The sequence below is a fragment of the Vulpes vulpes genome, chromosome 12 (genome assembly GCF_048418805.1).
Source record: "Vulpes vulpes isolate BD-2025 chromosome 12, VulVul3, whole genome shotgun sequence".
NCBI lineage: Eukaryota > Metazoa > Chordata > Mammalia > Carnivora > Canidae > Vulpes > Vulpes vulpes.
This window is the reverse complement of record NC_132791.1, coordinates 181,893,217-181,906,564: the sequence shown is the minus strand read 5'-3', so window position 1 is coordinate 181,906,564 and position 13,348 is coordinate 181,893,217. Positions and strand designations below refer to the sequence as shown.

At 47.2% G+C, this 13,348-nt stretch overlaps 3 protein-coding genes across 4 annotated transcripts in view; 1 reads left to right on the top strand and 2 right to left on the bottom strand.

Annotated features, from left to right (window-relative positions):
- Positions 1-402: 402 nt before the first annotated feature.
- On the bottom strand, positions 403-2,885 carry DERPC (DERPC proline and glycine rich nuclear protein). The gene has a single exon (XM_072731626.1). The coding sequence runs from the start codon at positions 2,883-2,885 to the stop codon at positions 1,239-1,241; it is 1,647 nt and encodes a 548-aa protein (XP_072587727.1). The 3' UTR covers positions 403-1,238.
- On the bottom strand, positions 403-11,189 carry CHTF8 (chromosome transmission fidelity factor 8). Its single transcript, XM_072731627.1, has 4 exons — positions 11,067-11,189; positions 3,890-3,947; positions 3,510-3,627; positions 403-3,106 (listed from the first exon to the last, which is right to left on the bottom strand). The coding sequence occupies exons 2-4, from the start codon at positions 3,910-3,912 to the stop codon at positions 2,882-2,884; spliced, it is 366 nt and encodes a 121-aa protein (XP_072587728.1). The 5' UTR covers positions 3,913-3,947; positions 11,067-11,189; the 3' UTR covers positions 403-2,881.
- The window catches only part of UTP4 (UTP4 small subunit processome component), a 36,023-nt gene continuing 33,810 nt past the window's right edge, over positions 11,136-13,348 (top strand). The window contains exons 1-2 of one of the 2 annotated variants that reach the window (XM_026011571.2): positions 11,136-11,257; positions 12,382-12,542. In XM_026011571.2, coding sequence (XP_025867356.1) covers positions 12,384-12,542 — 159 coding nt within the window. In that variant the 5' untranslated portion in view covers positions 11,136-11,257; positions 12,382-12,383. The remainder of the gene's footprint in view (positions 11,258-12,381; positions 12,543-13,348) is intronic. The other variant, XM_026011569.2, reaches the window with a different exon arrangement.

The window sequence follows — 13,348 nt, the reverse complement described above, 5'->3', positions numbered from 1 at the left end:
GTCCTGGGATTGAGTCCCATATCAGGCTCTCTGCAGGGAGCCTGCCTCTCCCTCTACCTATGCCCCTCTGTGTGTCTCATGAATTAAAAAAAAAAACGTTAAAAAAATAGTTGGCAGTGGAAGTCCAACAGGGTAAGTGGTCACAGCTGCCCCTGGACCTAGGGAATACAGCAGGCCCACCTTGTTGATGTGCACACCTCTGGTGGCTTAACTTTTATTGTTGAGGATGGGCAAGGTCTCTGGTGAAATCACTGGCAAATGAAGGAGTGCTAGCTCAGCTAAAAGTCAACACTTGCTTCCTCGAGTGACAGCATTTTACCTGGCAGATAATGAAACAACGAAAAGCAGTGGGTAAAATTCCTTTCCTGTGGGAAGAGAGAATAAAATGGAGTGACATCGGCAGCCCTCTCATCCCATTTATTAAAGAAACGGTAAGAAAAGATACAATGCAGGAAAAACACCAACCATCCTTTCACGTCAGGCTGAACGAAGCACAGTGATTTCTCCCCTTAATCCCCCCACCCCCACCCCAATTCCCATATTCCCATCCACGTCAGTTTAAATTGAGGTTCTCTGATCGGGAGTACTAGTGGAGAGGGAGTTAGATGAGCGGTGGAGCCTCGATTCTGGCCTCCTCTAAGTCCCAGGAGAAGGAAGCTGCAGGCCCAGTCAGTCAAGCAGAACGTGTATCTGGTGGGTCTCTGAAGTGGTTGCCCACCTCCCTGTTCTGTGTTCAAGCCCCCAGGGAAAGGTATGGCAGTAGAGGATGACCAGGTCCAAGCTGCCCAGGTCAGAGCTGCTGAAGCATGGTCCGTTCACCAGCACAACATTTCTAGAGAGCAGTGAGCTGATTCTCCAGTGGTGAGCAGGGGAGTACATATGAATTGGGACCTGCAGGCCAATGTATCCCTGAGGAAAAGTCCACACGAACAATTCAAGAAACTAGTAAGAAACAAGGGGCAGAAAGCTGTGGGACAAAAGCACAGCAGGCTTCTGGAGGGCCGGTGATCCTTTATCTCAAAGTCAGGATCATTCCCACCTGCTGTAGTCCGTCTCCCACAAATAACATTTCACCTTCAGTCAAGAAAGAAGCAGAGGAAAAAGATGGCTCATCTGAACTTGAGCCCCAGCTAGGTACTTCGGACTGTAGCTCCATATCTACCCTTTTACTTAAAACACAGCCCCGCCCAGAACCACGGTATTTGAAAACCAAAATGGTCCTGGAAAGAAAAAAGTGTTTAAGGGGGTAACATTCCATTTGGGTACATTGTAGCCATTGGGCCCCCTGGTCTGGGGAAAGCAGCTGGGTTTGTGCCAGGGAGGCTCCCCACTCTAGGAAATGGGACCAAAGTCTTGCTTACAGGGCCATTCATCCTTGGAAAGGAAGCTGGGTTTAGGCCCAGGGTCCCACTTGGCCTTGCAAAAGGAGCTGGGTTGATACCCACAGGGCCTGCTGGAGAAGAGCCCAGGGGCCCAGGAGCTGACCTAGGGAAAGTAACCTGACCAGGGCCTAATGGGCCAGTAGACCTTGGGAAGGCAGCAGGGCTTGGACCCTGCAAACCACTGGCCCTTGGGAAGTTAGCTGGGTTGGGGCCTAGTGGCCCAGAAGTTCTTGGGAAAATTGCTGGACTTGAGCCCTGGAGGCCAGCAGACCTCTGGAAGGTAGCTGGATTTGAAGCCAATGTGCCAGAAGACTGAGAGAAGGCAGCAGGATTGAGCCCTCCTGAACCTGTCCCCCGTGGAAAGGGATTAGCATTTACCCCCATGGGCCCAGCTGGCCTTGAAAAATGAGCTGAATTGGGACCTATGGGGCCGGGAGCCCTGGACATGGGAGATGGATTTGGCCCTGGAAGGCCAATTCCCCGAGAGCCAGGACCCGAGTTTGGGCCTATGGGGCCAGGTACTCTTGCCATAGAGGATGGGCTTGTGCCCATGTTTCCAGAAGCCTGTGAGAAAGCAGCTGAATTTGCTCCTAAAAGACCTGCTGCTCTTAGAATAGGGGCAAGATCTAGGCCTTGAGGTCCTGCCATTCTTAAGTTAAGACCAGATCCTGTGCCCAGAAGGCCACCCGCTCTGGTGTCCACATTAGGACCTGGGCCCAGGCCACCTGCCCTGGGGTTGGGCCCAAGGCCTGGGCCCAGGCCACCTGCCCTGGGGTTGGGCCCAAGACCCGGGCCTGGGCCTGGAAACATACCCGACCTCGGAGCAGGGTTTGTACCAACGAAGCCTGATCTCAGGTTAGAACTTGGTCCTGGTCCCAAGCCAACCGGCCTGGGATTAGGAGGACCATTACCAGAAGTCAAGAGGACACCTGTTCTCATGTTGGGTCCAGAACCAGGGCCCATAGGGCCACCACTTCTGGGGTCAGGACCTGTTCCTAGGAGACCACCTGCCCTTGGGTTCGACATAGGACCTGGCCCTGGGAGACCCCCTAACCTGGGGTTAGTCAGAGGCCCTGGGCCTGGAAGAGCCCCTCCCCTAGGGTTCAGAGATGGGCCCGGGCCTGGGCCCGGACCCGGGCCTGGGCCCAAGAGGCCACCAGGCCTTGGGAAAGAAACTGCACCAGCGCCAGTGGGATTCATCCCTCTCGGAAAAGAAGCCATGCCTGGGTCACGAGCACCAGCAGGGAAAGGTGCTGGATTTGAAGCCAATGAGCCTGATGAAGATGGAAAAGGCGATGGGTTCCTTGGAAATGGGGCCAGATTTCCACCAAGAGAACCAGTTGCCATAAGAAAGGGATCAGAATTCATGCCCAGTGGGTGGCCTGTGTTCAAAACAGGACCCCCCTGTGGTCCCAGGGAACCGTCGAGCCGTCCTCGAGGTGGCAACTGAGCACGAGTCCAAGGAGTTGGCCGCTCTCTAGGGAAAATCCGGGGTTCTTTCATACTTTCTTGGGGACGTTGGTGATAATGGGCTTGGGGCGAGTTTTGAAAAGGATCTTGTTTTTGATGAGTGCTGTCACCAGGTACTGAGTGCCAGTCTTGCAGCCAAGCTCATCACAGTCCTGCTCCCCAGGAGTGTGTTTGACAAGGACAGCAAAAGGTTTCTCCAGATGGATGATTTTTCCATACAGGATATGATGTCCCACGATCAGCACAGGGATTCCCTTTGGCAGAATAAGAATGAAATGCCTGAGGTTCAGGGCAAGGTAGTAACATGCAGGGGCCTTCTAGAGATGCTCTTGGCAAGCAATGCTGGCACCTCCACTCTCTGGTACGGCTCTACTGCTGTTGAAGAGCCACACCAGACAACCACCCTCGTGCCCTTTTTACTCTTTCTAGCCCCAAGTAAGAGAATTTCCACTTTTGGGGACTGTTGACTTTTCCAGATTCCCCAAAATTAAACTTCCCTGCTGCTGCAGGGGTTGGGGGAGCACAAGCAGATAGCTTAGATTAGCTAGACCTCGCATAACAAACCTGAGGGCAGTCCTCACTCTGGGTCCTGGGAGCACCACCTTGGTGTAGCTTGCTTTCCTGAGGCATTAGGCAGGGAAAGAAAGGTCCCCTCACCTCAGTGGTGTAATGTAGGTCTCCCAGGAGGTTTCCAGCTAATCCAGTGCTGTAGCGAGCCTCGATCTCCCCCTGTAGCTCCATCAGCACCCATTCTGCCAGGCCTCCAGCCCCAGCACTGCAAGCAAAGGGCTGGCGGTTACAATATTTTTGAGGGGTGAAGGCTGAATAGTGTCCTACACCACCATTCAAGGCCCAAAGGAACTCTTTGTTGAGCACAAGTTTTTTGGGAAATTAGGCAGTGCTAGGCACTGAACTACAGATGAAATGCAAGGATATGTGCAAGACGCACCTGAGGACCCTGATGCTTCCAGGAAAATGTCAAACCTATATAACCCTACTAATTCAAACTAAACAAAAAAGTGTCAAAATGTACTCACCTGGAAATAACAATTTGCACCATGAGCCTTCCGTCTTTAAAAAGCAACTGAAAGCAAGCTGTAGAGGAAAAAAAAATTTAGGATAACAGTAACAACAGCTAACGTTTACCATGTACTATGTGTGAGGCATTTTTCTAAGTGCCTTAAGACAGATTTTCGTTTCCCTAACAATGGTATAAGCTGCAAATATTTTTGAACTGACACTGTATGTACGTTGCTTAAGATCACCAAGAGTTAACAGTAATATAGAAAGTTAACAGGTGTTATAATTATGCTCAAGGTCATGTACTTACTAGTCAAAGAGCAAGAATTTGAACCCAAAACATATAATAGAGCCCACACTGCTGACCACTATGCTAACCTGCCTTTCTCAAGAATGTTCTTTTTTCTATCCTGCATATTTCTAAAAAAGCAAAATTAACTTAGATTTTACTTTTCCCTTTGGTGATGTTATAAAGTATAAACCTCATGTCTAACACTTTGGTTGTATTTTTTTTTTAATTTTTATTTATTTATGATAGTCACACAGAGAGAGAGAGAGAGAGGCAGAGACATAGGCAGAGGGAGAAGCAGGCTCCATGCACCGGGAGCCCGACGTGGGATTCGATCCCGGGTCTCCAGGATCGCGCCCTGGGCCAAAGGCAGGCGCCAAACCGCTGCGCCACCCAGGGATCCCTTTGGTTGTATTTCAAGATTCAAAGGACCCCCTCTAACAAAAGCCAAGAAACAAAAAAGGCCTTCAGGTAACTTTAGTGAATGAATGGTAAGCGGATTTTTAACGTGACTTTCAATATGTGCTTTACCATCTACTTGGAGACACCCTGACAATCAACTTTCATTTTATGCAACAGTACCATCTGGTGGCAAGTTTGGGGTACTCTAGAAGAATGGATTAAAATATTTTTTGCCTGAAACAACTGGCTTCATTAGTCTTTCTCGGAAAGATAGATTCATGGGGAACTGAGACGGTGGGGGATCAAAACTATACATTCTGTATAAGTCCTTCCAATGAATCAAAGGAACTTAGGGGAAAGTTATTAGTCCAGTGTTTATCAACTGTAGTACTGTATGTTAATAGATATAATTGTGCTCAAGCTTAGCAAACATTGGATTCAAACATTAAACAGGGTTTTTCATTGGTGTTAACCTTCACTTTGGATCTCCAGGGGAAAGTACATTGCCAAGAACCTTACAGGACAGCTCTATTTTTGAGCACCGAATATACTCTAGGAACATAAGGTCAGTCAATTCACCGGTCTTCAAATTCAACTATAAACAATAGCTAACTTTTTTTTTTTTTAACTATGAATCAGATGCTGTACACGCCTAAGAACCTAGGTCACTTGTCTTTATCTACACTCCTAATCAATGCACTTCCAAAGGAGAAAACCAAGTACTAGTGAGAATGAAAGGCATCAAAGCATCAGGTGGCACAGCATACATGGAAGAGCTGGTCAGAAGGGCAATCAAGAAAGCATCTGTAAGTCAGACCATCTGCAGCAGCACCACAACTGGTGCTGCTTGAGAACAAATACACAAGGCTTAGGAACCAACTAAACCAAAAGCACTGTTAAAATTCTTCTAAGGTTTCTTGAAGTAGAAAGGATTACAATTTAAAATCAGAAGACTTAAAGTCAGGTTCCAGCCTGCAAGTGCAGAACTCTTCGTCATCATACACAAGTCACTTATTGACCATGGGGCTAGTACCTCAATTATCTGACTCATTAAGCTACTGTGAAGACCACATATATGCAAAAATGCTTTAAAGACAGCTATTTCTTTTAGAGAATGGAAAATACACATCAGTATTTCCACACTATAATTTTGACTATAATTTGGAGAATGGTGGGTATATTTTAGCCATGAATCAAAAAAGGCTCAATAACTAGAAGTTAAAAAGTTTCTAAAGGTTAATAAATGCATACAGATTAAAGTGTTCTTATAACTAAGCTTTTGATGACTGATAATACACTCTATGTTCCTTGATAGATGTAATTATAGGAATATATAGGTGGTTTCTGAGAAGCGATTAAGTGTTCACAGAGATACTCAAGTTCTAGGAAGGCCATGGCAGGGAAGGAAATCAATCTTTAAGGCCTTCGGAAACATGTTTGAGATGAATACCTATGGACCATTTAAGGGAGATGCAGTAGTATTTTCAGTGCATTCCACATTTCCTGAACAGCCTCCTGTTAGAAAAGGAATTTGTAACAGTGGCCCAAGTGGGTAAAAGGAAAACATGCCTGATAGCTGGGTCAGAAAAGCTATACCTGCATACTAATCCCCAGCGCTTGTGAGTACACAGCTTTACCAACTTATACAGTAGGCCCTGCCTTAGTTTACCTCTCAATACTGGCAAACACCTACCAATGCTCCTGAAAATAAAAATTCTGTGGCCTACAGCTTGACCATTCTGCTGCTATACCTAGTTGACTGGTAAAAGCTTGTGCTAGTCCTACTGGGATGCTGCAGATGTGAACACAAATGAAGTTCACACCCACTTAATTCACACCAAGAGTTTAGTCCACAGGAACCTGTGGATTGGCCTGGCTATGTTTACCTACATAGGAGTGTATTTACTAAATTAGTAAGAAGTGCAGAAGGCATTCCTTTAGCAAATTTTAAAATTCTACTTTAGGGGCGTTTGGGTGGCATAGTCAGTTAAGTGTCCAACTCAGGTCGTGATCTCAGGGTTGTGAGATTAAGCCCCACATGAGGCTCCATGTTCAGCACGGTGTCTGAGATTCTCTTCCTCTCCTCCCACCCCCAACTCATGTGTGCTCGCTCTCAAATCTTTAAATTTCTACTTTAATGCCTTAAAATAGGCAACCACCTGAATTTAATTATTCCTTTTCTTACTCCTTGAGATTATTATTCTAGACAACTGTTCTCGGGGCTAGAGTAGGCAGGTATACCTGGGCACATCATTGAGGACATACCTGATAAGCCAACAAGGACTGTGTATCACACTTAATGTGGAGTTGACTAAAAAGGATTTGACAACATGCAGCGCAACCTGTCCCTATACCCTTGACAGTAGGCAGGTAGTAGGAAAATGAAGCAGTGAGGTAGTACAATACAAATCACGTCCTATCAACTATAACAAATGTAACATTATGATAAATACTTTCTGTACAACAAATTTTCTAAGTCTTCAGTCTCAGCTAATTCCAACAATGAAGTAGAACAATTTCTACATTTGTTCTAAGATATTGCTTATGTAGAAATTGCAGATTAAAAACATTTGAAGACACAGCCTGAAAAATACACTCTAAAAGGAGTCCATGGAAGAGCCTGCCTGGCATCTCTCTCTCTGAGTCTTGAGTTTAATCCCAGATTGGGTGAAGACCATCTTACTTATCTCTAGTTAAGAATAATAATTCTAAATTGATAATGTGTGTAACTGTAGAGCCAAGGAAAAATTTCTGTGATATTACTTTTTGAAAAACATTTAATTGACTGTACTTCACAGTGGAGTCTCATAGGCCACACTGGTGTATGGACCTGGAACAATGGCAAAGTGGGGGGAAAAACCAAACCTCTTTCCCCCGAATTATTTCAACCCCTCCCACCCCCATAGCTCAAAAAATGGGGAAATTTTTTTCTGCTTAATTTTTCTGGGCTTTCACCTCACTTAACAATATAGTTTTGTATTCCTAACTTAGTAACTTTAGCTTTCTAAAGGAAACACTTTTTTAAAGCACTTTATACATTCTAATTAACACTGGATATTTTCTTTCTTTCTTTCTTTTTCTTTTTTAGAGCCTTTTTCTGCTGGGGCTTCAAAATGTCTAGAAATGGTTTGCCCCAGGTCATCCTGTCTTAAGACATGGATCCAGTCTGGAGATCCTAGGTAAAGTCACACTAATACTTCTCAGGACAGTGGTCCAGGTAACTTCAAGACCCCTGAGCAAACTATAGCGCAGCAAAGAAACCAGTATTCTTAATACCAATCCAGAGCCACAATGGTGCCCTACACAAAATTCAGAAGAGTTAACTGGAACAGTATCAATCTGGGCACTTCATAAACACCTTATTTAACTGTGGTTTGACTTCTATCCCTATTTTGAATGTAGTTACAATTAAAGTCATTATCAAACACCTGAAAATCAGAGTGCAAATACAACTTAAGAAGAAAAATCCAGGCAAAGCATTATAATACAAAAAGCTTCGTTTCTCCCATAGCTAAACTCTTGAGGACACTTAATGGATTTTCTCATTTCATCGTGAGAACCACGTTAACGATGTAAGCACTCTTATTCCCATTTTACAGATGAGGAAACATGCTTAAAAGAAACTCAAAGTAACTGGGCACAGCTCTTAAGTGGTAGAGGTGAGATGTGACCCCTTAATCCCTTCACTATATGGCCTCTCCAGCAGTCCTCTCCCACAGCTCCTGGCATACAGTACCTATGCATAACTTCTGACTGCTTTACAAATATCGGCCTTTCTCATTTCTACAAAATGGCAAGTGAGTAACCTACACAACTACAGTCAAAGTACCTACTGCATCTCTGGGGTAGCCAGTCAAAAACAAACCTTTTTATCATATTCAATTAGTGAGATTTAGATTTTTTGAAATCCCTAGAGATCTACTTAATGTCACCTCCAGAATTCAATACTAGTATAAGACAAAATAAGCCAAGAAAAGAGGACATTCTTTTGTCACTGTTTTAATCTTGAACAAAATTGAAGTCTTATAATTGGCTTTACAAACTGTTAAATGTTTAAGACTACTAATGTCTTACAGAAAACAGAATGAATGAGCAATGATCTTCAATAATGGTTAACTGTCCCCAAAATAGAATGTGGCAGAAGAAAGTATAGCATGGATCCAAATAAACAGAACATACAGCTTTTCTCTGAACAAGGGAACTTAACAGTAATGACAAATAATTAAATTTTACTAAAGCTCACTAGTATTTTATAAATTTTCATTACAACCTTTCATCTTCTATTTTAAGATAGAGAATAAAGGCTTTAATTTTACAGTTCTTAATATAAAAAAATCAATTTTTTATTTAAAAAAATTAAATACAAGACACAAAATGTTTTCAAATTGCCAGACCAACACTTAGCATTTACTGAACTTTTATTCATTCCCAGAGACTGTTGTTTTGGAATGCAAAGAGTACTCAAAGTCATCAGACCTGGATTTCTGTCACTTATCCTACGTGTGATACGGGAATAATCTAACCTTTTAGGTTTGTTTCTCCACCAATAAACTGAGCGTAAGAACGAACCTATCTAAAATGGTTGTGAAAATTTAATGAGGTTATGAATGTAAAGTCCTCAGCACAGTGCCTAAAACATGGTAAGCTTTTAGGGTCAAACTATGTATTATCTGTGGGGAACTTGGCATTTTCTTAGTATATGTCCAACAGAATGACTTAATGCTATATTATTAACGTTTATAGTGGACTAAAACATCCTACAAAAGCAGGAGGTTATCAGAGTAAAACCCAGCTTACATAATGGGAGAACGATTCAAACAGGAGTCAAGGTTCACCGAACTGCTTCAAGAATTAAGTTCTGAAAGGTTTTTTTTTTTTTCTTCCCTCTTTTCTCTAAAGACCACTACTTCTCTATGTGCCTTTCCACCAAATGAACAATTCAGGAAGTTTTCATATACAAATGAACACAGATTATTTTTATTAGCAGTGTTATTGTGGTTTGTGACTGAAGGGGACGGTCTTAAGTTTCAAAGGGAAAATCTTATCTCCTGACAGGCTTATGTCATTAAGCACTAAAATGGTTTCTAAATGAGAACCTTGCTTCCCTCCCAAAAGGGGCTATGGAGGGTAGGTGGAAATGAATGCTTCCAAACTTTTCATTAGTGAAGAGTGTGTTCAAAAACATGTGTGGATACTATGCATACACGTGGTACTTTCCCATCACATTTTAGGATTCCGATGATGGGGGGGAATCAATTACTGGTATTTGCAGACAATGGGTGGAAAAGATGGCTTCAGTCGATCTGAGTTACTCCAGTTTTCTCCATCTTCTGCTACTCTGCAGCCTCATCTCAACTCTCTTCCTCATCTTAGAGCTGTGATCCCCTATCTTCCCCACAGCCCCGCCTCTCTAGCCCTGCTGGAGGTCTCACACTACCCTGTATTCTCCTCCCACCGGCCCCCATCTTCACCCTCTGCCCCGGCCCCCTCCCATCCCTCCAGTTGGAGCTACAAACACTTCCTATGTCTAGTCCCGCCCACTTTCTGGGACTTCTCAATCCGCTTCCCCTCTCTTCCCCACCCCCTCCGATTCACCCCCAGAATTTCGCTGGGACTTCCTACCAACCTATTTAACCCTTTCTGCTCCCTCCCAAGGAAACTATCCTTTAAACTGCATTCCTCCACACCTCTCGCTGGAGTAGTCTTCCAAACCGTCCACCCTCCTCCCAAAGATCACTGTTTAAACGTTGTTCTTCTACCACCCTCATTCTCCACATCGTTCCTGCTCCCTCCCTCTTCAACCTCAAGTACTTCGCTCCTCCAGAACCCCACCCCGCTCTTTAGTCTCTCACTCCACCCACAAAAGAACCTGGATCGCTCGTCCTCCTAACCACCCTCCCGATTGTCTCTCCCAGCGGCTTCCCCCCGCGACTTGAAACGTCCCTTCGAACAAACCTCAGAGCCCTATCCCCCACCCGCCTCCCACCCAGTCCCCCTTCTGATGTTCCCGCTACTTCCTGGGTTCCAGGTCTACCCGCTCCCGCAAGCCTCGCGTGCTGGACTCCCTCCCGACCCGGGGAAGAGCCCCTTTCCGCACGTACCTCGAGGTTCCGGCCCGCGCCGCCCCCTTCTCCGTCCTCCGCCCGCGCTCGGCCACCCTTTCCGCCCTTCTCTCGCTCCGCCCCGCTCGCTCCCTTCCTTCCCTCCGCCTTCCGTCTATACACCGCTCCCTTCCCCCACAATTCCTGGCCCCCCCGCCCCGGGGGCCCCAGGGGCTCGCCCCCACCTCTGCGTGGTTCTCCGCTCCCCCTCCCCCTTCCCGGCCGCCCCTCCCCCTCCCCCGCCCGCCGCTCCCCGCCCCTCGGCTCGCCATTCTTCTCCTCGAGCCGAACGCCCCACCCGGCCCCAGCTCCCTAGCTGCCCACTCCCTCGCCCCCTCGCCCCCGGCCCCGGCTCAGCCCTCGCTCCCCGCGGCCTCCCGCGCCCCCCGCCCGCGGCCTGACCTGCAATGGCGGCCGCCGAGCGCGGCGCCGCGCGGCCAACGGGCGACAACCGAACCTCCCGCCGCCGTCGCCGCCGCCGCGAGCACTGCCTGCGCACTTCCGGCCTTGCGCCGCGAGCACTTCCGGGGCAGAGCACGCGAGCGCGCGCGCACGTGGGGCCGCGGCAGAGAGAGGCGAGCCCCCGTCGGTCGGTGAGTTGGGGAAGGGGTACGAGAGGACTTCGGCGGGGTGCTGCCTGCCCCTGGTGACGCCGGCGGAGCTCGCGGTTCTTGGGCCGAGGCCGAGGCTACTCCGTAGATGCCCGGCGGAGTGGCAGCGCGCGCTTCCGACGCCCCCTCGGCCGGGCCGGGCCGGGCGCGCCTGCCCTGCCCGCAGGTTCCAAACCCTGAGGGACGACGCGTGAGGGGCGAGCCGGAGCCGGCCGCTCTCCTCGCGGAAGGTGTAGGCTTGTGGCGGGGGGAGGCGACGGTGACAGGCGCCAGGCTGAGTCCCGTCGCTTCCTTCCCTTGAGGAGCTCTTGGCTCTGCCTGCGCCGTCAGCCTCCCTGGCGCTACCTTAGTGGGTCTGTAATTTGCGAACTTAGCGTGCTGTGAAGTTAGGGAGAGCTGTTCGCGGAAATGCAGACTCCTAGGCCCCCCCCCTTCTCTCCACAACCGAGAGACTGGAATTCTGGAGCTGTGGAGTAGGACCCAGAATCCTGCGTTTTTAAAAGCCATTTATCCAGATGATTTTAATGGCAGCAGTTCTGCGCACCTGACTCTGAGAGGCTGATTTAGGTTGCCAGGATTTCTTGCTTCTTGAGGGGGGGGGGGGGTTAGCCTCCTCTTCACAACTCCCGCCCCCCACCCCCGCCAGAAACCTCGCACAGAAAACAGAAAGGGGTACCTAAGTTTCTGCCTCGAATACAGCTGGTTTGCACGATGTGCCTCCTTTCCTTCGGTGCACACACCGAATTACAGAATGAGGTTACGTTCGCTCTTACCTCCCTTTCCCAGAGTACTTTCTTCAGGTAATGGGCAGGATTGTTAGGAGTCTGGGGCATGCTCCTCATGTATGTTGATGTTCTCATTTTTAGCTGAAGCATCCCGAGCTTCTGGAGATGGTTTCATAGCTCCTTGCTTGGGGTGTTTTTGAGAGCATCATTAACTAGATATTTAGAAGTGAACCTCAGTGAGACACAGTTGGACTCTTCCATCCAGGACAGTGATGATAGGTAGTACACGTGACATACTGCTGTTGACAAGAAGAAACAATACATGTGACATACTGTTGTTAACGTTTAACAATAATGGCTCTTTTTCCCCCCCCCTCCCAGGAATGGGTGAATTTAAGGTCCATCGAGTACGTTTCTTTAATTATGTTCCATCAGGGATCCGTTGCGTGGCTTACAATAACCAGTCAAACAGATTGGCTGTTTCTCGAACAGATGGCACTGTGGAAATTTATAACTTGTCAGCAAACTACTTTCAGGAGAAAGTAAGTCATTTGGAAGCCTGATTTGGTGTTGCTGAGTTAATTTTCTTAAGTTCAATTCTGCATTTTGTATTCCAAGAGATCAAAAGAAAGTGACTCTGGAGTTGTTTAAAACTATCTAACTTGTATAGCAAATACGCAGTTTCTTGTCTGGGCTCAGAGTTTTGTTTTGTTTTGTCTTAAGATTTTATTTATTCACGACAAACACACACAGAGAGAGGCAGAGACACAGGCAGAGGGAGAAGCAGGCTCCCTGCAGGGAGCCCCTTGTGGGACTCCATGCGGGGCCCCAGGATCTCGCCCTGGGCCAAAGGCGGGCGCTAACCTGAGCCACTCAGGGGTCCCTGGGCTCAAAGTTTTGATCTGTGTAGTGTCATAAAGATACTAACTACGAGTTGTGGTGGCTCACTGCCATTTGACAGCTGAAGGTTGCTGGATCTTTTGGTCACAACAAAAAGGGAAACTGTCAAGATCATTACTTTATATCAGTTTTTGCACCACTGCAACTTTGTAAGGTGGCGTTTCCTGCTGGGATTGTCCATACCCATTTCATTGTCAACTTAGAAAAAAACCAAAACATCTTAATAGCAAACTTTCTGGTAGAACCCCTGAGTGGCTCAGTGGTTGAGCCTCTGCCTTTAGCTCAGGTCGAGATCCTGGAGTCCTGGGATCAGGGTCCCGTGTTAGGGTCCCCCGCAGGGGAACATGCTTCTCCCTCTGCCTATGTCTCTGCCACCCCCGCCCCGTTTCTTATGAATAAATAAATGAAATCTTTAAAAAAAAAAAAATCCAACTTTCTGGTGACATGA